Source organism: Lepidochelys olivacea (genome assembly GCF_965140295.1).
Source record: "Lepidochelys olivacea isolate rLepOli2 genome assembly, chromosome: 2".
Lineage (NCBI taxonomy): Eukaryota > Metazoa > Chordata > Testudines > Cheloniidae > Lepidochelys > Lepidochelys olivacea.
In genome coordinates this window covers 2,080,277-2,104,602 of record NC_140412.1, presented here as the reverse complement: position 1 = coordinate 2,104,602, position 24,326 = coordinate 2,080,277, and the positions used below count along the sequence as shown (strand labels likewise).

At 61.4% G+C, this 24,326-nt stretch overlaps 2 protein-coding genes across 2 annotated transcripts; one reads left to right on the top strand and one right to left on the bottom strand.

Moving 5' to 3' along the window:
* Nucleotides 1–1,185: 1,185 nt before the first annotated feature.
* Nucleotides 1,186–10,537, top strand: LOC311515670 (testis-specific serine/threonine-protein kinase 5-like; the record flags this gene model as incomplete). Its single annotated transcript, XM_084618906.1, has 8 exons — nucleotides 1,186–1,389; nucleotides 2,885–2,992; nucleotides 4,246–4,448; nucleotides 5,291–5,346; nucleotides 7,841–7,973; nucleotides 8,431–8,546; nucleotides 8,970–9,149; nucleotides 10,074–10,537. The coding sequence occupies 8 exons, from the start codon at nucleotides 1,186–1,188 to the stop codon at nucleotides 10,535–10,537; spliced, it is 1,464 nt and encodes a 487-aa protein (XP_084475032.1).
* Nucleotides 10,538–11,450: 913 nt separating this feature from the next.
* Nucleotides 11,451–17,667, bottom strand: HGH1 (HGH1 homolog). Its single transcript, XM_084621966.1, has 7 exons — nucleotides 17,418–17,667; nucleotides 14,929–15,487; nucleotides 14,493–14,593; nucleotides 13,972–14,070; nucleotides 13,627–13,718; nucleotides 13,084–13,206; nucleotides 11,451–12,794 (listed from the first exon to the last, which is right to left on the bottom strand). Exons 1-7 carry the CDS (start codon nucleotides 17,659–17,661, stop codon nucleotides 12,615–12,617), a joined length of 1,398 nt encoding a protein of 465 aa, XP_084478092.1. The 5' UTR covers nucleotides 17,662–17,667; the 3' UTR covers nucleotides 11,451–12,614.
* Nucleotides 17,668–24,326: the final 6,659 nt, after the last annotated feature.

Here is a 24,326-nt window from a genome sequence, read left to right as displayed (position 1 = left end):
GTTTCCCGGGCAGAGGTGTTACCTCTCCCTCCCCATCCTGGCTCAGGTTACAGGCTCTCAGGTCTCTCATCCCCAGTGAAACTCCCCTGCCACATTCCCAGGTCAACACTCCCCCCTCCCTGCTGCCTCACAGCAGGCTGGTCAGAATCATCACTCCCACTGTGCAGATGGGGAATTTGAGGCAGAAATGGAGGCAGGGACTTGCCCAAGGCCACAGATCAAGTCTATAAGAGAGCCAGAAAAAGAAGTAATGAACTCTACTAGTTGTCCTTTGCTCCAGCTAAGGGGTACCCTGGGTCCGAGCCCTGTACTCCTTCCAGACGCTTCTCACTGAGTGATGAGTGTGTTGGGGACACTGGGCATGGCCACTCTAATCTCCCTGTACCTTCTTTAAAGCTTCAAATAAACTTTTCTGCTTCTCCACCCCGTTGTAATTATTAAGTAACGCATACCGGGCAACAAACCCCCTGCTGTTGCTCGCCTCTGGCACTAGGTGCCGGCAACAAGTGGTTAAGCATCAGGTTTGCCTTAAACTCCCTGGTCGCAGATACATTCAGTTCCATTCGCATTCCTGTGTGAACTCTCTGAGGTGAGGGCTCTATGTGGCTATTAAAAATCCCCTGGGATTCATTCCGGAGTTCTTGGCCAAAATATCCCTTCCCCTCCCCAGCTGTGCCAATCACCCACCTGGCTGCAGTGCTCCAGCGCCGAGGTGGCTGCATTTCCATAGGGGAGGGATTCCTGGCCATCTCCAGACCCACCCAGGGAGGGATGATTGCTCTAGAAGGGACACGATGCTCTGGAGCCCGGGCAGCGTTCTAAAACAGCTTGTTACACGTCAGTTCTAGAATGCTGCCTCCAGAACACTCATCCTTCTCCCATCTCTGTGGAAACATCTCCCTCTAGACAGCAGCGAGGAGCCCGTGGCCTTGCCCTGCACCACCGAGCCCTCGGGGCCCAAATTGAAAGATGGGGAGGGCAACGAGCTAGAAGAACCCAGTGCTTTGAGTTTCTCCTGTGTCCTTCACCCTCATGGGGAGCTAATGGTCATATTTGGACTCTGGTTCCTGTGGCATTCCCTCCAGCCCCAGTGCAATCACCGTCCCCACACCCACTCCAGCAGGATCGCTCTGCTGCCCTTTCTTTCGCGAGCCTGGGTGGAGCCAAGAATGCCCATTGGGCGCCATGAAAAGCTGCGCTAAGCGAGAGGCCGACAGGAAGACTTTCATGGAACAGGTGCGGGAGAGCAAGGAGAATGGCTACCTCCTCTCCTCCAGGAAGATTGGCTCTGGGGCCTTCTCCAAAGTCTACCTGGGCTACGCCACGCAAGAGAAGCTAAGACAGAACTACAAGCTGGCTGCAGACCTTCGGAGCAAGCGGCACTCCATGGTGAGGACAGCAGGGCCTGGAGGCACAAGTCTCACTCAGACTCCTTGGCTGGGAAAGCCTAAGGGGAGACGCCAGCGAACCAGCGGGAAAAGGAGCTCAGTCACTGAGGGTACAGCACCCCTGGGGGCTCTGCAGGATAAGGCACCTCTCCAGTCCTGCTCTCAGCTCAGAGGTGCAGTGAGTTTGGGGGCTCTCATCCTAGCCCTCCTAGGCACTGATCCATGGGATGTGACCAGCCCGTCTGGTTGCCCAGGAGAATCCCGGGTCCTGGATAGCAAGGAGTGCTGTGCTCCTGGAGGGTGGGCTATTGGCAGGGGCATGCAGGGGGCCAGCCCCTGGGAAGCTGGGGCTGTAACTTACACACCAAGCCGGCTGGGTGGCGGCTGGCATGTGTCCAGATAGTTCTGTCTGTTTCTTAGGCTCAAAGGAGCCAAAGGGAGTCTGGTGCCTGGAATGGCAGCTGGGAGACTGCGTCCCCTGGATGCCCTGGGCAAATCCCAGCCCCACATATCAGCTCTCTGAGCTGGGCCGAGTCCCACGTCCTGTCCCAAGCCCTGTCCCTCGCTGCGCTGGCCGTGCTGGTGGGGGGTGGTGTTGGCGAGCCCCATGCTCCCTGGTCAGGATTTTACCCTGGATGGGTTGTTCTCTTTCTGTGCAGAATGTTGTCAGTGGGATTGTTACTAAGCACTCGTGGTGGGGTTCGCTGTTGTTCCCCGGCCATGTCTCTGGCTGTAGTTGTATTCTGAATTCCCACTTTGTCCCACTCGTTTGCTCAGATTCACCTGAGGGTTTTCTAGGCTGCTAATGATTTGCCTTTATCTCCCAAGCCTTTTCTGCTGTTTGCCCCCAGCCAGCACCTAGCGCACTGGGGTCCCGGTCCGTGACTAGGGCTGCTGGGTCAGACCCAGAACAGTAAAGAACAGCCACTTCTGGCTGCTTTCAGGGATCCTCTATAACCTGGCCCCATTTCTGGTTTCTTTAGACTTAACCCCCGCCTTTCTGGGTTGATTGGTTCTTGCCCTGTCTCTCCTCACGGGTTGGGTAAAGCAGGCGGGTGACAGACGGGCCCTGGCAGCTACTGAGGGTTTCTGGGGGGTGCTGAGCTTCCTACAAGGCCAGTGAAGAACTCAGATGGGCAGAGGATGCACATAGACACTCATTCCCAAGTGATGTGCCCAAGCGACACCCAAACAGCCCCCTGCCCCACCTTCACTTGGGTTTCCCAGACTCGCCTGCCCCTGCTGGCTCAGGCGGACGATATTTCACTCCACACGGTGCCGTACATCTGATCACCCCCACCAGTCCTTTCCCCACCTGGCCTCCCTCCAGCCTGCTCCTCTGCTGGGCCCGCCAGCGTCTCCTTCAGCCCGATACTGGACTGGCACAGAAGGAGCCGCTCTCTCTCCAAGGGCCAGGAGGGCTCAACGTCAGCAAAACTAACAGGAGCTTCCCAGTCTCCTGCGTGCAGCTCAGCAGCCGCCCTCTCCTCTCTCAGGTGGCCATAAAGATCATATCCACAGCCAAAGCCCCCTTGGAATATTCCAGAAAATTCCTCCCGAGAGAAATCTACTCCCTTAATGCAACCTACAAGCACATCAATGTGGTGAGTCCCAGCTGCTTCCCCCTTCCCCACCCTGGCTACCTCGGCCTTTTGTTGTGCCTACCAGAGCGGTGTCAATAGGGCACCCAAACTGCACCGGGCGAAGGCCACACTCCAGGGATGCTCATGGGCTTTCCTTCGGAGGGGCAGCCTGCAGAGATTGCAGCGATTCTGAGTCTCAAGCAGGCAAAGCCCAGCACAGATTAGGGGGGTTAGACACACCGTTCCTAGGGGAATAAATTGTAGAGCTGTGTCTCCTAACCCCCTTGTCAGGCTTGGAAATCTCAGCCTAGGGGCTCAGCCACTGCGTCTCGTCTTCTCCCAGCTCCTCTAAGGTTTTGGGGCCGCCCTTAAAGCACCAGCCCAGGCAATGCTTCCTCCACGGGTACCCTGGGGCCTCGCGCCTCCCAGCTCCTTGCAGGAGACCTGGGTCTGGTTCCGAGGCCTGGGCTGTCGCTAAGCAAGCCTGCCTGGCTGCCTAGGAGCCAGGGCCGTATGCTGCCCTGCTGGAGACCCGGGTGCCCTTCCCCGACCCAGCCTCCTGTCCTGGGCTGACAGCAACCCCTCTGGACGGGACTGGGATTGTCTGGCCTCCAGGGAATCTGGTCCCGTCCGCCTCGGCCATCACGTTGGCCTGGGGACATTGGTGCCCCGGAGAGACGCTGCCCCACGCCGCTGGAGGGGCTCTCTGTCCAGGAACGGGCGCGTCTCTCATTGCCCTGGGGCCATTGGTGCCCCTGAGAGACGCTGCCCCACGCCGCTGGAGGGGCTCTCTGTCCAGGAACGGGCGCGTCTCTCATTGCCCTGGGGCCATTGGTGCCCCTGAGAGACGCTGCCCCACGCCGCTGGAGGAGGGGCTCTCTGTCCAGGAACGGGCGCGTCTCTCATTGCCCTGGGGCCATTGGTGCCCCGGAGAGACGCTGCCCCACGCCGCTGGAGGGGCTCTCTGTCCAGGAACGGGCGCGTCTCTCATTGCCCTGGGGCCATTGGTGCCCCCGAGAGACGCTGCCCCACGCCGCTGGAGGAGGGGCTCTCTGTCCAGGAACGGGCGCGTCTCTCATTGCCCTGGGGCCATTGGTGCCCCCGAGAGACGCTGCCCCACGCCGCTGGAGGAGGGGCTCTCTGTCCAGGAACGGGCGCGTCTCTCATTGCCCTGGGGCCATTGGTGCCCCCGAGAGACGCTGCCCCACGCCGCTGGAGGAGGGGCTCTCTGTCCAGGAACGGGCGCGTCTCTCATTGCTCTGGGGCCTCGGCAGATCCAGCTCTACGAGATGTACCGGACCAGCAGGCGCACCTACCTAGTGCTGGAGCTGGCCTCCCGGGGCGACCTGCTGGAGCACATCAACGCCGCCTCTGACCGCAGGGAGTGCCCCGGGCTGGAGGAGGAGGAGGTGCGAAGGCTCTTCCGCCAGATCGTCAGCGCCGTGGCGCACTGCCACAACGTGGGCATCGTGCACAGGTGGGAGGGGCTGCTGGGGCCCGTGCCATCACTCCAGCACGGGGAGCCCAAACCCGCAGGGGCCCTGCCAAAGGCTGCGGCAGCAGCTTGACCGGGCAACGCCTGGTGTTCATCACCACCCGCCCGCATCTGGAGAACCCAGGAGTCCCAGCGCTCACCCCCCTGCGCCGGCCTCTGGACACGCCCTGTCCCATATGGCTGGTGTGCTGTGGGGTGGGGAGGGGGGGGAAGACCTGCAGAGCTCCATCCAGCTGGTGCCCCAGGGTCGAGGGCGGGCTAGCTCCTGAGCCCCAGCCTTGTCAGGCTCAGCGTTACTGTCCCAAGGCTGGGGCTGCCATCGCCACTCCAGCACGAACATCTTTAAAAACCCAGAGACTGTAAGAGCTGCTGGGCAGGGGCCCTGGCCAGCTCACGGCCCCACCAGGTCCCTGCCTGCCCCCGCCCAGGGGAGCCTCGGCAGGTGTGAAGCTGCCATGGTCAGTTTCACACCATATGCCCCCTCCCAGCATGGGGGGCACACTGGGAGTGGGGGGCCAGACCAAGCGCAAGAGGGGGCAGGCCTGGAGCCCGCAGTGCTTCACCCGGTGAAGCAGTCCCTCTGGGACCACTGCAGCCAGTGTAACTTAGTTCAGCCCTTAGGCTGCTCTACAGTATGGTTAGGGCCATTGAATCCCCCGCTGGCCGCAGGATCAGGGCTGATAGAGCCGCCTTCCTGCTGTGCACGCTTAGCATGGCTGGTACCTGGCCCCAGCAGCCTATTGCCAGGGATATACATGTGTGGAGGTGTGCGTGGGACAGGGGATCCCAGTGACCCCGCTGCTCCTGCTTTGTGTTCCCTGCAGAGACCTGAAATGTGAGAATATCCTGCTGGATGAGCGAGGCTTCATTAAGCTGACAGGTGAGTGCGGCCCATTCCCAGCGGCAGGAATTGTTTCCCTTCAGCCAGCCCTGGCTAGGGGTGCGGGAGCCGCTCAGCGCTCCATGCTGGGAAGCTCAGCCTGGGCGCAAGGGAAGAGGAGCCATTGCATTTAGGTTACTTTTGCCTGCGGTGACTTTGCTTGTGACACCGGGCGGAGCCCAGCTCCAAACGGGAAGCCAGCTTCCATTCAGCTCCTCCCTGCCGAGGTTTCACCCGGCTCTTTCTCCCTCCGTTCAGCGTGTCTCCTTTGTGCATTTGCCAGCTCTCAGAGCAGAGCCAGCATCACTCTTCGTGTTGAGTCAGCCACTCTCCCACCACAACAGGGAGAGACAAACAGGGAAGAACTAGGACCTTGTGGCAAAGCCACAGAAATCAGCTGGGGACTGCGGGGAACCTCAGACTGCTTTGAACTCAGGGTCTTAACCAATTAGATTTCAGGTTTCACAGGCAAAAAGGCCCCTCAGATCATCTAGCTTTGTGTAACAAAGGCAAGAGACCCTCCCCTCGTGATCCCCGAATCCAGCCTATAGCTTCTGTGGGAGCTAGAGCAATCTTCCGAGTCTAACTAAGTAATGGCAAACCCACCATGATCCAATGGTTAATATCATCACGGTGCACCTCATTTCTAGTCTGAATGTGTCGCTTCATCTTCTAGCCATTAAACCGTGGCCTGCCTCTGTCTGTGAGATTAAAGAGATGTCTGCTCTCAGACATCTCTTCCGCTCATAGAAACCCACAGGCTGTACTCAAGTCACCTCCTAACCGTCTCGGGGATGAACTCGCTAGACTGAGCTCCTTCATGCTCTCACTCTAAGGCCGGTTTTCCAGCCCTCGACTCATCCTTGTAGCTCTTCTCCAAACCCTTCCCCATTTGTCAAAGTCTGTGTTCAAGTGAGCGTCCAGGGATGGGCTCACTCATGCTGTCCGCAGAGGCAACTCCCCTCCCTGCTCCCAGTCCCCCTTCTCCTGCTCAGCCATCCGAGGACCACGTTCCCTCTCTCAGATACAGCATTGGACTGGGACTGGGTCCCCTAAGTCCTATTCACTGCCACTGCCTTCCAGGACACAGCCCCCATCCCACAAGTGTGACCTACGTTCTTTCTTCCTAGGTGTGCAACCTGGCATTTGGGGGTGTGAAACACAAGTTGTTCAGTGACCATTGACAGCCTCCCTTTAATGTTCATTTAATGGTCACATGGCCCATCAGCCCCCACCCCACAAAGACTCAGCCAAGTAACCCCCAGCTTGAGTAACCCCCTGAGCTGTGGGGTCCACTGGGAACCGGCCCTACCTGCGTCAATGCAGTATCAGCATTTAGTGCAGAGAAGCGGCCACATCAGTGCATTTTGCCCTGGGGCGGCATGGCCCCGGGTCTTGTGTTTCTTTGGCAGGGAGGTCCAGAGTCTAGGTCCATCTCTGGGGAAGGCTCTGTTTCCTACACTCATGTGCCTCCCCCGCTCACCTGGCAGTTTCATGGCTCCATTGGACTGTAAGGCATGGTCTCCCTCAAGGGGAATCCAGGCTCCAGGCCCAGTCAGCTCCTGGACTCCCCTCCAAGACCACCTCTGAGGGTGCACGCTGGCAACAGCTGCAGTCATGGTTCTGTGATGTGCCACTGGGAACGGGACTGAACTCATTCCACCTGGGCCACTGAGCGGCCATCAGACAGCAGGGCCTTTTCCTCACTGCCAGTCTGGGCTGGGTTCCAGACAGGTACCGAGAGGTGAAAGGCTCTGGTGCCCAGGAGCAATCCCTCGAGTCACCTGCTCCTCTGGGTGCAGCTTTACCGGGTGACTCTGAAATCAATGCAAGTTAGGTTTCAGAGTAACAGCCGTGTTAGTCTGTGTTCGCAAAAAGAAAAGGAGGACTTGTGGCACCTTAGAGACTAACCAATTTATCTGAGCATGAGCTTTCGTGAGCTGCAGCTCACTTCATCGGATGTATACTGTGGAAACTGCAGAAGATCCACTTTATGCATCCGATGAAGTGAGCTGTAGCTCACGAAAGCTCATGCTCAGATAAATTGGTTAGTCTCTAAGGTGCCACAAGTCCTCCTTTTCTCAATGCAAGTTAGGGGCCTAAATACCTTTGAGGATCTGGGCCTAAGAAAGGGGGGGGTGGAAGGCCGGGGGTGGGGGGAAGGCTTATTGTCCTTCGGCTGGATTCAAATCAGCCATTAGGTCACTGCCGAAACTGAGTTTGGGGGCCTGATCCCTACACCTCCTACCACACTGGCTATTGTGAATCAGCCACTTCCCCCAGAGCCCCAAGCCTGGACAGCCCAGGCTGGACATGGGCAGAGCTGTGTGAGAGCCCTGGACTGCGGGGTCAGACTGCTGGCCTGGTCGGTTGGCGGACGGTGGAGAGAGAGGAATGCCACGGCCCCCTTGGTTCCCATACAGCCCCCATCGCTCCAGGGGCCATGCCACGGAGCACTGAGCAGGCATCTCACCGGTGGGTCGTTGCATTACAGATTTTGGGTTTGCCAACCGCTACTCCTTGAAGAATTCCCTGATGAGCACGTTCTGCGGCTCTGTGGCCTACACGGCCCCCGAAATCCTCATGAGCAAGAAGTACAACGGAGAGCTGGCTGACCTGTGGAGCCTGTGAGCGCCACGTCCCCTGCGGGGAGGGACATGGCCTGCGGGAACTCCGGCCTGGAGGGAGCAGGGAGAGGAGTCAGTCACTTCCTGGCACTGCGAGTACCACGAGGGAGGGGCGGGGTGGAGCCGGCTGCACCGTGGGGTCCGTTAGCACTGTGTAGTGGGGGACGAGGGGGCTGCCCGCAGGGGGGTGAGAGCACCAGGGCCCCCGCTGGCCAACACCCTGGGGTCTGAACCGGGGGAGCTGCTGGAAGGCTCCGTAGCCAGGGCCGTGCCAGCTGCTGTTCTCTGCGGATGGGCGCAGACGGGCCCAAGCCACGCTCACCGGTACGCTACGGGGAGGGCAGCGCAGGCTGCCCCGTGAGGACCGGCTGCTGGGAACTGCCGTGGGCCATGCAGCCCACGCCCTGTCCCTGGGGAGGCTGGGCCTGGTGTCCTGACCCCCAGCCTCCTCCCGCAGCGGTGTGATCCTGTACGCCATGGTGACCGGGAAGCTGCCCTTCAAAGAGCGCCAGCCTCACAAGATGATCCACATGATAAAACAGGGCCTCTGCTTCCGGCAGCCCGTCTCCCCAGGTAACCCCCGCGCCTGCCCCCAGAGAGCCGCAAGCCCTGCTGCCCCCGTGCGGGGTCCCCGAGCAGCCAGGCGGGGAAGGGGACGAGAGCAGCGTGGCGGCCAAGCGTCAGGCTTTGTGGAGAATCAGCCAGAGCCGGGGCAAGGAACGGGCCGAGCCCCCCTTTGCCCCACGGCGCCTGCTTTGCGCTGAGGAGCGAGGGCCGCCCCCCGCAAGCCCTGCCCCAGGCCGACTCCAGCCCCACCGGCCTGGAGAGCAGGGAGGGAAAAGCCAGCCAGCGCGCGCGGGGTTGGCTGAGGGCCCACGGAGCCCAGCACTCTGCAGAGGGCACCAGTGATCCTGCCCCACGCCGGCGGGGAGGCCGCCCTGCCAAGCCGCGGGGCAGGTCTGGCCGTCAGTCTTCAGCCCCTCTCTTTGCTGCCAGAGTGCCAGAACCTGATCCAAGGCCTGCTGCAGCTGAAGCCTGGGGCCCGGCTGGGCTTGCGGCAGGTGGCCACGCACTGCTGGATGCTGCCCGCCACCTCGGCCATCTTCCACCAGGCGCTGAACGCCACAGGCAGGCCCCCGGAGCTCGGCCCAGCCCTGGAGAAGCCGTCCGCCCAAGGTACGTGCGCGCCCAGCCCCAGCTCTGCCTTCAGGGCACCCCACAGCTGAGGGCCCGGGGGGAGCGCTGGGCTGAGCACAGCAGGGAGTGGCCTCGCCCGTGCCAGGTCTGGCTCTGGGACGAGCCAAGGAGCCCCAGGCCAGGAGTAGCTCCCCTTGGGGGCTCAGCCCCCACCTCCAGGAGCCAGCAGCACCCCAGCCCCACATCTGAACTGAGCACTGCTGCCCAGCGGTGTCCCTGCCCCAAAGAAAAGAGCTGCCCCCCTGAACAGCCCCTCAGCTAGAAGCACCAGGAGTACCCCGGTCACCCTTTCCCTGGGAACCCCGCAGGACCTCACCCCACCGCTGGGGGAACATGGCCCTGGCCCCCCTCCCTTGGGTACCCTGCAGGACCTTGCCCCCCAGCTGGGGAAACATGGCATCAGCCCCTCCCCTGGGCACCCCACGGCTGGGGGAACACAGCACCAGCCCCCAGTCCTCCCCGGGCACCCCACTGAACATAGCCCCACAGCTGGGGAAATGTGACACCAGCCCCCTGCCCCTCCCCTCCGCACCCCACCCCACCGGACCTCACCTAGCAGCCAGGGGAACATGGCACCAGCCCCCTATCCCTCCCCTTGGGCACCCCGCAGGACCTCGCCTGGCAGCTGGGGGAACGTGACACCAGCCCCCTGCCCCTCTGCACCCCGCAGGACCTTGCCCGGTAGCCTGGGGAATGTGACACCGGCCCCCTGCCCCTCTGCACCCTGCAGGACCTTGCCCGGTAGCCTGGGGAATGTGACACTGGCCCTCCACAGGACATAGCCCCACGGCCAGGGGAACACAGCACCAGGCCCCATCCCTCCCTTGGGCACCCCACAGGACATAGCCCCACGTCCGGGGGAACATGGCACCAGCCCCTCTATCCCTGCCACTTCCTTTGCAGGTGAGAGCGGAGGCTCCGTCTCTGTCTCTTTGCTGCCAGACCTGGAGAGCTCGGCCAAGCTTCCCGAGGGAGCCGCCAAGGGAACCAAAGCCCCAGCAGGCCCTCGAGCCTCCTCTGCTCAGGACTCCTTCCCTGGCCGAGCCGAGATGGAAGCCAAGGCCCCCGAGCTGATCTCTGCCGGCTGCCTCCTTCAGCTGCCGTCGCCGTGCCAGGCTGAGCGCCCTCCCCGATTCTCCCTGTACCGGCCCTGCCTGCTCTCCAGCCTCCGGCCCTTCCACCACCTCCCCAACTTCCGCAAGCCCGGCTCAGCCACCTCGGCCAGCGCCTACGTAGCCAGCCGGCGGCTGGGCGAGAAGAGCCCCGCTGTGGCAGCAGCGGTGGGCAGCAGCTCCTCCAAGCCAGTCATCTCCCTCCACTCCATGTCCATGATCCGGAAGCCCCCGTCAGAGCCCATCACCAACTAGAGGGGGCCTCGCCCAGGGCCAGACCAGAGCCGCCACCGCTTGGCCCTACCCTGACAGAAACAAAGCCCGTAGGGACGGGTGCAGCACGCACTATTAAATGTTATTCAGTCGCGGGCTCTCAGCTGTCCCCCTCTGGGCTCCCTCTAGGCCCCGTACTCGGCAGCAGCCGGGTCCCAGCTTGCCCCAGACCCGTGTCCCACAGGCCTGACTCCTCGTTCCTCTATGCGCCCCTGCCTCTCCCAGCCATGGCTACACACAGCCTCTCTCCTCCCATCCCCACCGGGGCCTTTCTTCTCCAGCCACCCTCCCCACCGGTCCCTCTCCGGGAGCCACAGGCTGGCACCCTCGGCACAGTCTGCGCAGGGAGCAGCTCAGGCCATATACACAGAGCAGAGGGGTGAGAACTTGGGGAGAGGAACCCAGCCACAGGGCCTGGACCCCTTGGTGATGGGCACCCTGGAACGGGACTCCGGGGGACCTGCTGCCGTGAAGGTGGTGCCGAGGAAAACACCCTGCTGGGGCAGAGGGAGGCGGCCCCAGAGGGAGGCGTGGGCCCTGCCAGCACCGAGACAGAAGCAGTGACGCACTAGGCCTCGCCAGTCTTATGGGGGGCTGGAGAGTCCTGCAGCTCCTCCCGTTCACAGGCCAGACCACTGAGCCGGGGCCCACCCCTCCATACCCCCCCAAGCTCCACTTGAGGCTGGAGCGAGATGGGGTGGTTCATGTCCCCTTTACAGCCCCCCCAACCTGAGGGGCAGGCTCAAGGCAGCGCTGACTTCCAGCCAGCTGGCTGCAGGCCCCAGGGCCATGCCCGGACGCTGGGGGACACAGAGCCGCTGTGCTAGGTGTCACGGAGTGCAGGGGAGTCCGGGGCCTGCCCCCTCTTCCTGGGATTCACTGCGACTCTCAGCCACCCAGTAAAACGGAAGGTTTATTGGACAATAGGAACACAGTCCAAAACAGAGCTTGTGGGTACAACCAGGACCCCCTAGTCAAGTCCTTCTGTGGGGCAGGGAGCTTAGACCCCAGCCCTGGGGTTCCCCGCATTCCACCACCCAGCACCAAACTGAAACCAAACCACCCCCCCCCCCCCAAGCAGGCTCTCTCCTGCAGCCTTTGTCCAGTTTCCCGGGCAGAGGTGTTACCTCCCCCTCCCGGCTCAGGTGACAGGCTCTCAGGTCTCCCATCCCCAGCGAAACTCCCCTGCCACATTCCCAGGTCAACACTCCCCCCGCCCTGCTGCGTCACACCAGGGTCTTTCAGGCAGGAGACAACACACGTGGGGCAGTTAGGGTGTCCGGCCTCTCAAGTATATTTAACAGCTAAGAACAGGACCCAGCCCAAAGCCACTGTCCAGCTCCTGCCTCCCAGCGCCTGGCTCTGCCTCCCCATCCTCCCCTCATCTGGAATTAAATGCTGTTCCGTGGGCTCAGCGTCCATCTCCCCCTCGCTAGAGACACAGCCCGTGCCCAGGCAGGGCTGGAAGCAGCCTCCCAGAGGCTGTGTGGACACCGCTCAGCATGTGCACCTGCCCGTTCAGGATGGGGGGCTGGCACAAAGCTGGGTGCAGGCGAGAATCTCAGGCCACAGCCCAGGCAGCCGCCCGCCACCATTCCTCTGAGCCACGCTGATGGCAGGGGGCAGCCCCACAGCCGGGGAGCAGCATCACTTTGTGTGCGCACCACCACCTCCCACTGAGCCCCAGCCCTGCCCTGCTGAGCAGCCCCTCTTTGCCAGCATTGCTGCACTGTGCAAGGGGGAGCCCTGGCCCTCCCGAGCCTGGCTGAGACCCCCCCGATTCATCTTGCCTGGGTCAGGCAGTGGCAACTGATGTGGGCTGGAGCGAAGCAAGAAACCTCAAGGGAAGGAGCTCCCAGTCCCAGTCCCCTCTTGCTGCTCCAGAGCCACCAGGCTGAGCTGGGAGCTGCCGTCTCTACAGGGCTCGCAAGGGTGGCTGCATCCGGGTCCGTTTGGTCCGGCTGGGCGTGGCTCCCACGACGGCTGGCAGGTCGCAGCCCTCAGCTGGGCAGAGTCCGAGCGGCCCCTGCTGCCGGGGCAGGGCAACCAGGTCAGCAAGTCACCTCGACAGCCCCTGGGAGCCCATCTGCGCCCCAGGCCCCTCACTCTGCATCTCCTGCTGCCTTTGCTGCCGCTCCTCCTCCCGATCCAGGCGCTGCAGTTGCTCCTCCACGTCCTCGGGGATCTTCACCTCCAGCAGGTTCTCCATTCCGGCCTCAGGCTCATCCCCAATCAGCACCTGCCCAGGGCACAGTATCAGGGCTTCAGAGGGGAAGCAAGCCACTGCTCCCTACCCACACTGACCCCCCTCTCCGCCGGGCAGAACTCACTGTGCAGTATGACTGCACCACCAGGCAGCAGCATCGAGCCCCTGCTTGTCTGCATTTGCCCGGCAGAGACCGGACCCCACCCTGGAGTTTAATAGAGGGGGAGCCCCCAAAGACCCCAACCTGGGTGGGACCCATTTGCCCAAGCCCCCTGCCCTCCAGATGCTGAGCCACATGGACACGATGGGCCTCTGCCCCTACCTGGATCAGCTTCTCGCAGGCAGCCAGGACATCGGGCTCCGTCTCCCACTGGTGGAGCTCCCGCACGACCAGGTAGGTGCCCTTCTCCTTCACCAGCTGCCGGCCGGCCTTGGTGGCTGTGAGCTGCGTGGGAAGCAAGCCAGGGGGAGGGGCCAGGCCACAGATCAGACCCAGCCACAGCCAGCGTGGGCAGCACAGGAGGAGCAGCATAGGCCAGGCCAGCCCCAGCTGTTTCAGAGGGGGGCCAGGCCCACCCTGCAGTGGGCAGTTGTGGGGAAGCCTCTTCCTAGCCCCATCAGAGAGTGGTCGGCTGCTGCCCTGCAAGAGCAGGGGTCCTAACCCTCCAGTGTAAGTGAGGCTGGGGATCCTCAGAGCAGGGAGGGTTGCACAGATAGGGGGCAGCAGCAGGTGGGAGGGGGTGTGGGGGGCCCTGCTGCAGGAAAGGGGGCATCTGCAAAGCAACCCTCTCTGCCCCAGCCTCTTGTCCCCCCGCCCCGTGCTCCCCTCCCCCAGTGTTCTACAGCGACACAGGGAGGGACCCACCAGCAAGACTGCCTCCAGCAGCATCTTCCGGATGTCGGGGTCCTTCTCCCGCTGCTTGTCCTGCGGCAGGTACTGCAGGTCCACGGGCAGCCCTGGGGCAGAGCCAGGCAGGGGCGTTAGAACAGGAGAGGGGATTTAACAGGGCACACGGATCTACAGGCTCCTGCCAGAAAATTGCAGCAACCCCCCCCTCCCCCCAGTCACTTTACCACCCCACAGCAGAGGGGAAATGAGAGCAGAAAACAACGAAATTCTTTGTTCCTGGCTGCACAACTCTGCCACTGCTAGACCCCCCGCCCAAATAGTAGTCCCCAGAGCCCCCCTCCCAGCATCCCCCCTCCTCACTTTCCATTTCCGCTTCAGGGAATTCCTCAGGGCCCGCCAACGGCAGCAGGAGAAAGGGGAGCAGGTCCACCTCAGCACCTAGTAGCCACTCATGGTATTCTGGGAACAGACACAGGTTGGGATTAGAAGAGGGGGAAGAAATCACCAGGAGGTGGGGAGTAACAGGGGGGCTCTACAGTGAACCCACCAGACTGCCTGGCAAGAGCCAGACAGGAAACTTCATGGGCCACACGGGGGCGCTGGCGAGCAAAAGCACAAAACACCCCGCCAGTTCCTCTGGGGAGGGAAGGGACAGGCAAACCATGACTGGGGCCTGTTTGTGCTGGGGAGCCAGAGGCCAGGCCTGGGCACTGAAGCCAGAGGTCCACATGGTGGGGCAGAGCCCTGAACTCTAGGGCACAGGCTGGTTCAGGAACCAGCTGATACCAAGAAGTCCCCTCAGGGCTCGGCCGAGGCAACGAAGCCAGCAGGATCCCAGGAGTGAGGGACACTAAGTGCTCCCCCAAATGTAAAACACTTACTGTACTCGAAGCAGCAGTTCCTGAGCGTCCCAATCACCCCCCCTCGGCGGATGGCGGAGGCCTCGTACAGCGTGTAGGGCAGCAGCCGCTGCACCACGCACCTGGGCAGAGGAGGGGCTCTTGTCAGAGATGGGCCAGCACACGCTGGGCCCTGGCGCATGCATGCCCTGGGGCACTGCAGAGCTGCGGTAGCCACCTCAGTCCCAGGACATTAGAGAGACGAGGTGGGGGAGGGAATATCTTCAACTGGGCCAGCTTCTGCTGGGGAGAGAGCCCCGCTTTCGAGCTACCCAGAGCTTCTCGCCAGCAGAAGACACGACCTCCCTCCAACCTTGTCTCCATTACACCAATGGACTAACAGTCCGACCTGGGGCAGCCCTGACCCCACGATTCTCCCGCCCGCCACCACGTTCCCAGCTCGCAGGCCAGCACCTACCTGGATCTGTCCAGCAGGAACTCCCGGGTCTCCGGCAGCTGACTCAGATTGGAGAGCAGGGGGCCCAGGTAGTGCAGGGCTGCCTTCTTGTTGTAGCCTTCGGTGCAGAACGCCTCCAGGACCTGGGCCAGCCCCAGCCCCTCCTCCTGCACGGCCCGGAAAACCTGGCGGCAGGTGGCCTCCTCCCGGGACAGGTTGGAGAGGAGGGTGCAGACCTGGTCGGCGAAGGCGTAGCCCGGGTCCAGCAGGCGATGCAGCAGCGCTGGCAGCCCCTTGGCCAGGGCCCCGTGGGTGGCCGCAGCCACAGACAGGTTGATGAGCGAGTGGTAACTGTCCTTCACCACGGCCAAGGAGCGGTCGCCCGTCAGCAGCAGCAGAGCCTCCAGGAAATCCGGCCTGCCCGCCAGCAGCATCCGCCCCTCCACGCTGCCCGTCAGCCCCAGGATGTAGCCTGTGGCCTGGCCCTTTATATCAGGCCGGGTGTCCAGGTGGAGGAACCCCAGCAGCTCTCTGGCCTGCCCCTCGTCCATGCTGGGGCAGGAGGCCTGGAGGCACCACCCTGCAGACAGAGGGACCTGTCAGGTGGGTGTAAGGAGACCGTGGGCCCCTCATTAACACTCAGTGGGGGTTTTGGTTGCTAGCTCCCAGGGCCAGAGGAAAGGGGAAGGGTGGATGGGAAATCAGGACCCTGAGACTGACAGCCCCCAGGAACAACGGGGAGAGGCCAAAGCTTCAGGTCAGCCTGACTGACAGGGCGGGCAGGCTGAGGAGGGGGTCAGGGGGTCCCCATCTTCCCTGTGAGCTGAAATTGCCTGGACCACAGCAGAGCAAGCCAGGGAAGGAGGGAGCAGGAGCCTGAGCTGGGCTGGGGAGCAGAGCGGGGCTAGCCAGAGAGAACCAGCCCAGGCAGCGGATCCGTGCTGGGAGCAGAGCCGGGCCAGCCAGAGGGGCCAGAAGCGCAGCCCAGGGAGCTGGAGGCAGAGCAGCGGCCGGGCCGGGCCGGGGCCGGGGCTCGGGGGGGCCGGGCCGGGGCCGGGGCTCGGGGGGGCCGGGCCGGGGCCGGGGCTCGGGGGGGCCGGGCCGGGGCCGGGGCTCGGGGGGGCCGGGCCGGGGCCGGGGCTCGGGGGGGCCGGGCCGGGGCCGGGGCTCGGGGGGGCCGGGCCGGGGCCGGGGCTCGGGGGGGCCGGGCCGGGGCCGGGGCTCGGGGGGGCCGGGCCGGGGCCGGGGCTCGGGGCGGGCCGGGCCGGGGCCGGGGCTCGGGGCGGGCCGGGCCGGGGCCGGGGCTCGGGGCGGCCGGGCCGGGGCCGGGGCTCGGGGGGGGCCGGGCCGGGGCCGGGGCTCGGGGGGGGCCGGGCCGGGGCCGGGGCTCGGGGGGGGCCGGGCCGGGGCCGGGGCTCGGGGCGGCCGGGCCGGGGCCGGGGCTCGGGGGCGGCCGGGCCGGGGCCGGGGCTCGGGGGGGGCCGGGCCGGGGCTCGGGGGGGGCCGGGCCGGGCCGGGGCCGGGGCTCGGGGGGGGCCGGGGCTCGGGGGGGGCCGGGCCGGGGCCGGGGCTCGGGGGGGGCCGGGGCTCGGGGGGGGCCGGGGCTCGGGGGGGGCCGGGGCCGGGGCTCGGGGGGGGCCGGGCCGGGGCTCGGGGGGGGCCGGGCCGGGGCTCGGGGGGGGCCGGGCCGGGGCTCGGGGGGGGCCGGGCCGGGGCCGGGGCTCGGGGGGGGCCGGGCCGGGGCCGGGGCCGGGGCTCGGGGGGGGCCGGGCCGGGGCCGGGGCTCGGGGGGGGCCGGGCCGGGGCCGGGGCTCGGGGGGGGCCGGGCCGGGGCCGGGGCTCGGGGGGGGCCGGGCCGGGGCCGGGGCTCGGGGGGGGCCGGGCCGGGGCCGGGGCTCGGGGGGGGCCGGGCCGGGGCCGGGGCTCGGGGGGGGCCGGGCCGGGGCCGGGGCTCGGGGGGGGCCGGGGCTCGGGGGGGGCCGGGGCTCGGGGGGGGCCGGGGCTCGGGGGGGGCCGGGGCTCGGGGGGGGCCGGGGCTCGGGGGGGGCCGGGCCGGGGCTCGGGGGGGGCCGGGCCGGGGCTCGGGGGGGGCCGGGCCGGGGCCGGGGCGGGCCGGGCCGGGGCCGGGGCTCGGGGGGGGCCGGGCCGGGGCCGGGGCTCGGGGGGGCCGGGCCGGGGCCGGGGCTCGGGGGGGCCGGGCCGGGGCCGGGGCTCGGGGGGGCCGGGCTGGGGCTGGGGGGGGCCGGGCCGGGGCCGGGGGGGGGTTTCCTGCCCCCGGGTCCCGCTGGCTGGCGGAAACCCCGCTCCCTGCTGAATAGGCTGCCCGCGCTTTGAGCCGCCTGCGCGGGGCGGGGCAGAGCCCCCTGGGGGCGCCCCTGCGCCAGAGCGGGGGGGCGGGGAGGGCTCGGGGTGGGGGGGGCAGGAAAGCCCCCCCCAAGCGGCACCTGCAAGGGCCCGGCCCGGCCCCCCCGGGACCCAGGAGTCCTGGCTCGCGGCCCCGCTGCGCTCACCCAGAGGCCAGCGCGATGCCCGGGCCGGGCCGGGCCGGGCCGAGCCGAGCCGAGCCGAGGGCCTGCCGCCGGACCTCGCCTTCTCGCCGCCGCGTGGGCCTTCTCCGGGCACGGGGGGTCCGCTCCGCTCCTCGCCGGACTGACGCGCTCTCTGGCCAATCGCTGGCTGCGGTGACCCAAGGGGGGCGGGCAAGAGGCGAGTACCCGGAGGCTGGGGCCCAATCAGCGGCGCCTCGGACGGCATCGCGGCGGAGGGGATTCTGGCGGTTGTAGTCACACGGAGATGCTTCTGCGCATGCCAAGCCGGAGGCCCCGCCCAGGGCCCCGCCCCCGCCCCCTCAGAGCCCCGCCTCCGGCCGGGCTCCTAGCGATCGGTTTCGATTTCAGGCAACGGAGCGAGCGGGCCGGCGCCCGCGGGGTCCTAGCGCCCGCTCGTTCCCTCCCCGGCCGGCGTCCGCGGGGTCCTAGTGCCCTGGGCCGAGCCCGTGCTCCACACAGACCCTCTCCCGGGAGACCCCTGCGGCTGAGCTGGGCCGGGGGGCGCCGACTCGGGCACTGCAGAGACGGGGCAGGGCTGTGGGGGGCTCAGGGGGCCCAGCAGGCTTGGGGCCTGAGGCTGCCTTGCTCCACAGCACCTGCTGGCAGCGGCTAGGTCAGTGCAACCAGGGAAGGGCTGGCTGTGACCTGCTGTGAGGCAGCGCCCTGTGAGGGCACCACGCTGCCCCTTCTTCCAGACTCTGCCCCTGTCCTGCAGGCTGCCCCGGGCGTCCCATGCCCATGCCTCAGTTTCCCCTCCTGTCCCATGTCTCTCTTGTCTCAGGCTGTGAGCACTCTGGGGCAGGGACGGACTCTCCTGGTGTCTGTGCACAGCGGGGCCCTGGTCTGGGTTGTGGCTTCTAGGTACTACTGCCGTGCAAACAGCAGCGAACCCCCTGGCCCCGGGGATGAGCCGGGCAGCTCAGTCCTGTCAGAGCTACTACTGCAGGCCAGCTCCGCCACATTCCCCAGCCTGCTGTGAAATCAGGGGGTTGAGTCCACAGTAGTTAATGGCTGATGCCAGCGGGAGCAAAAACCGAACTGCAGCCCACCAGGGCAGGGACAGAGCCCAGTTCTGCTCTGCAGCACGTCTCACCCAGCCACCGAGTTCCCTGCAGTCCTGCCTTTGTGCAGTGCCCAGCACCACGGCCCTACACCTCCGCAGCTGCTGCCTCGACTTTCATTGTCCCTCTTGTTTTCAAAACAAGGGAAGTACATGGGAAAAGCCTCACCTCCTGTCAAGGTTCCTCCACCACTCTGAACTCTAGGGTACAGATGTGAGGACCTGCATGAAAAACCTCCTAAGCTTATCTTTACCAGCTTAGGTCAAAACTTCCCCAAGGTACAAATATTCCACCCGTTGTCCTTGGACTGGCCGCTACCACCACCAAACTAATACTGGTTACTGGGGAAGAGCTGTTTGGACGCGTCCTTCCCCCCAAAATACTTCCCAAAACCTTGCACCCCACTTCCTGGACAAGGTTTGGTAAAAAGCCTCACCAATTTGCCTAGGTGACTACAGACTCAGACCCTTGGATCTGAGAACAATGAAAAAGCATTCATTTTTTTACAAGAAGACTTTTAATAAAAATAGAAATAAAGAAATCCCCCCTGTAAAATCAGGATGGTAGATATCTTACAGGGTAATTAGATTCAAAAACATAGAGAACCCCTCTAGGCAAAACCTTAAGTTACAAAAAAGATACACAGACAGAAATAGTTATTCTATTCAGCACAATTCTTTTCTCAGCCATTTAAAGAAATCATAATCTAACACATACCTAGCTAGATTACTTACTAAAAGTTCTAAGACTCCATTCCTGGTCTATCCCCGGCAAAGACCCAGCCAGGCTCCAGCAAGAAACTGCTGAATTGGAATTCATTTGCAAATTGGATACTATTAATTTAGGCTTAAATAGAGACTTGGAGTGGCTAAGTCATTATGCAAGGTAGCCTGTTTCCTCTTGTTTTTTCCTACCCCCCCCCCCCAGATGTTCTGGTTTAACTTGGATTTAAACTTGAAGAGTGGTCAGTTTGGATGAGCTATTACCAGCAGGAGAGTGAGTTTGTGTGTGTATGGGGGTGGGGGGGATGTGAGAAAACCTGGATTTGTGCAGGAAATAGCCCAACTTGATTGTCATGCACATTGTGTAAAGAGTTGTCACTTTGGATGGGCTATCACCAGCAGGAGAGTGAATTTGTGTGAGGGGGTGGAGGGTGAGAAAACCTGGATTTGTGCTGGAAATGGCCCACCTGATGATCACTTTAGATAAGCTATTACCAGCAGGACAGTGGGGTGGGAGGAGGTATTGGTTCATATTCTCTGTGTATATATAAAGTCTGCTGCAGTTTCCACGATATGCATCTGATGAAGTGAGCTGTAGCTCACGAAAGCTTATGCTCGAATAAATTGGTTAGTCTCTAAGGTGCCACAAGTACTCCTTTTCTTTTTGCGAATACAGACTAACACGGCTGTTACTCTGAAACCTAGCATACAGACAGACACAGACCCTTTCTTTCTCTCCCTCCTCCCAGCTTTTGAAAGTATCTTGTCTCCTCATTGGTCATTTTGGTCAGGTGCCAGCGAGGTTACCTTTAGCTTCTTAACCCTTTACAGGTGAGAGGAGCTTTCCCCTGGCCAGGAGGGATTTCAAAGGGGTTTACCCTTCCCTTTATATTTATGACACGCCCCCCAAATCTCAGCTAGGGTGAAACACTGGCTGGGATTTCTTCCTGGAGCTCTAGGAAAAACAGAGTTAATAAGACACATGCATCTCTAAATATACTACCAAGTACATAAAGACTAACAATATTTTCCACATCTCAAGGACGATTTTAACCAGTTGATTCTGGGAAACTTTCACAGGAGAGTGCATCAGCCACTTTGTTAGAAGCTCCTGAGATGTGTTGGATGTCGAAATCAAAATCTTGGAGAGCTAAACTCCACCGAAGAAGTTTTTTGTTAGTTTCCTTGACAGTGTGAAGCCACTTCAGTGCAGCATGGTCGGTTTGCAGTTGGAAACGCTGTCCCCAAACATATGGGCGTAGCTTTTCCAGAGCATAGACAATGGCGTAACATTCTTTTTCAGTGACTGACCAGTTGCTTTCCCTCTCAGACAGTTTTTTGCTGAGAAACACTACAGGGTGGAATTCTTGATCAGGTCCTTTCTGCATTAAAACTGCTCCCACACCACGCTCGGACGCATCTGTGGTTACTAGGAACGGTTTGTCAAAGTCTGGGGCCCTTAGTACAGGGTCAGACATGAGTGTCGCTTTAAGCTTGTTAAAGGCCTTCTGACACTTTTCGGTCCACTGAACGGCATTTGGCTGTTTCTTTTTGGTTAGATCTGTCAGTGGGGCAGCGATTTGGCTGTAGTGCGGTACAAATCGTCTGTAATAACCGGCCAAGCCTAAGAAGGATTGAACCTGTTTCTTTGACTTTGGGACAGGCCACTTTTGGATAGCATCCACTTTGGCCTGTAGGGGGCTGATAGTTCCTTGACCCACCTGGTGTCCAAGGTAAGTCACTCTGTTTAGGCCTATTTGACACTTCTTAGCCTTAACAGTTAGTCCTGCCTCCCTTATGCGCTCAAGGACTTTTTGTAGATGTTCCAGGTGGTCTGCCCAGGAATCCGAAAATATGGCCACGTCGTCAAGGTAGGCGACTGCATATTCTCCTAATCCCGCTAGGAGACCATCTACAAGTCTTTGGAAAGTGGCGGGTGCATTTCGCAGCCCGAAAGGGTGCACATTAAATTCATACAGCCCGAGATGCGTGATGAAGGCTGACCTTTCCTTGGCAGATTCATCTAGCGGTACCTGCCAGTACCCCTTGGTTAAGTCCAAGGTAGAGATGAACTGGGCCCGTCCCAGTTTCTCTAATAGTTCATCTGTGCGTGGCATTGGATAGTTGTCTGGGCGAGTTACAGCATTTAGCTTACGGTAGTCCACGCAAAAACGTATTTCCCCATCTGGTTTGGGAACTAGAACCACTGGAGATGCCCATGCACTTTCAGAGGGGCGGATTACACCCATCTGTAACATATCCTGGATCTCCCGTTCTATGGCAGTTTTAGCTTGAGGAGACACCCGGTAAGGTTGGACCCTAATTGGGTGAGCATTACCTGTGTCAATGGAGTGGTATGCCCGTTCAGTCAGTCCTGGGGTGGCTGAGAACGTTGGCGCGTAGCTAGTGCACAGCTCCTGGATCTGCTGTCGCTGCATACGCCCAAGGGTCATGGAGAGGTTCACCTCTTCCACACCACCAGCACATTTCCCTTCGTAATAGACACCTTCAGGCCACTCAGCGTCGTCTCCTCCCTGGGCTGTAAACTGACAAACCTTTAATTCTCTGGAATAAAAGGGCTTTAGAGAATTAATATGGTACACCTTAGGCTTTCGGTTGGAGGTGGGGAATGCTATGAGATAATTAACAGCTCCCAGGCGCTCCTGGACCATGAATGGCCCTTCCCACGATGCTTCCATTTTATGGGCCTGGAGCGCCTTTAAGACCATGACCTGGTCCCCTACTTTGAAGGAACGCTCTCTGGCATGTTTATCATACCAGGCTTTTTGCTCTTTTTAAGCATCCTGTAAGTTTTCTCTAGCAAGGGCTAAAGAGGTTCGGAGGGTGTTTTGTAGGTTGGTTACAAAGTCCAGAATGTTAGTTCCTGGAGAAGGTGTAAATCCCTCCCATTGCTGCTTCACCAACTGCAATGGCCCCTTAATCTCACGGCCATATACAAGTTCAAATGGGGAAAACCCTAAACTGGGATGTGGTACAGCTCTGTAGGCAAAGAGCAACTGCTGCAATACTAGGTCCCAATCATTGGAGTGCTCATTTACGAATTTACGTATCATGGCCCCCAAAGTTCCATTAAACTTCTCCACCATGCCATTTGTTTGATGATGGTAAGGAGTGGCAACCAAGTGATTTACCCCATGAGCTTCCCAAAGGTTTTTCATAGTTCCTGCCAGGAAATTAGTCCCTGCATCTGTGAGGATGTCGGAGGGCCAACATACCCTGGCAAAAATGTCTGCTAGTGCCTGGCACACACTTTTAGCCCTGGTGTTGCTTAGAGCTACTGCTTCCGGCCATCGGGTGGCAAAATCCATGAAAGTCAGTATGTACTGCTTTCCTCTGGGTGTCTTTTTCGGAAAAGGACCCAGAATATCCACAGCTACTCGATGAAATGGAACTTCAATGATAGGGAGTGGTTGTAGAGGGGCTTTGACCTGGTCTTGGGGTTTTCCCACTCTTTGGCACACCTCACAAGACTGGACATAGGTAGAAACATCCTTGCCCATTCCCTCCCAGTGGAATGACCCCCCCAAACGGTCTTTGGTCCTGTTCACCCCAGCATGGCCACTAAGGTGATCATGGGCTAAGCTCAAGAGCTTGGCCTGGTATTTAGTTGGAACTACCAACTGTCTCTGAGGATGCCAGTCTTCCTGGTGTCCCCCAGAAAGAGTTTCCTTGTATAAAAGTCCTCTTTCTACAACAAACCTGGATCGATTAGAAGAGCTGAGAGGCGGTGGGTTGCTCCATGCCGCCGTCCAAGCTCTCTGGAGGCTTTCATCCGCTTCCTGTTCGGTCTGGAACTGTTCCCTTGATGCTGGAGACATCAGTTCCTCATGGGATTGTGGACCTAGGCTTGGTCCCTCTGGAAGCGATATAGGGGATGGAGCTGTTTCTGTTGACTGTGAACCGCTCTCCGCTGGTGCACTATGTTGGGATTCAGGCTCCGGCTGAGCCTCTTGTGTAGGGTTATCGGCTGCTGCCAGTTCAGGTTCGGTGGGGCCCTCTGGTGTTGAGGTTGCAAGTACTGGATTCAGTGCTGACACGGGGTCTGGTGTTGGTTGTTTGGCTGGTTCCGGTTCTGGGACTGGTTCCGTCTGGGTCTCTGGGACTGGATCCACTACTGCTGTTGCAGACATTGGCCTGGGGTCCAGGTCCATCACCTCTGACCGGGTCCTGATAGAAGTTTCCGGAACAGAGCTAGGCCTCACGGCTTGTTTAGCCTGGCTGCGGGTGACCGTTCCCACCCTCTTGGCCTGCTTCACATGATTGGCCAAGTCTTCCCCCAACAGCATGGGGATGGGATAATCATCATAGACTGCAAAAGTCCACATTCCTGACCAGCCCTTGTACTGGACAGGCAACTTGGCTGTAGGCAAATTGAGAGAGTTGGACTTGAAGGGTTGAATCGTCACTTGGATCTCTGGGTTGATTAAATTGGGGTCCACTAAGGAAGCATGGATAGCTGACACTTGTGCTCCGGTGTCCCTCCACGCGGTGACCTTCTTCCCGCCCACACTCACAGTTTCCCTCCGCTCCAAGGGTATCTGGGAGGTATCTGGGCCTGTGGACCTCTGGTGTGATTCCGGTGCAATGAACTGTAATCTGTTGGGGTTCTTGGGGCAGTTGGCCTTTACATGCCCCAGCTCGTTACATTTAAAACATTGTCCAGCTGACGGGTCACTGGGGCGAGGAGGGTTGCTGGAGAACGGGGTGGTGGGACGATAAGGGGTCTGGAGGGTTCTTTGGGAGATAGGTGGGGCTTTGGGCGGCCCCCGGTAATAGGGTGTGATCTGGGGTGGTCCCTTCTGGTCTCCGCTCCAACTGCGACCAGTTTTCTTCTTCTCTGCCACCTCCACCCATCTGGCTCCAATCTCTCCTGCCTCAATTACAGTTTTGGGTTTCCCATCTAGGATGTATCTTTCTATTTCCTCAGGAACACCCTCTAAGAATTGTTCCATTTGCATTAGGAAGGGCAAATTTACTGGAGAGTCAACACTTGCTCCTGATATCCAGGCATCCCAATGTGGTAGGCATGTCGGGTAAATGACATGTCTGGTTTCCACCTTAGGGCT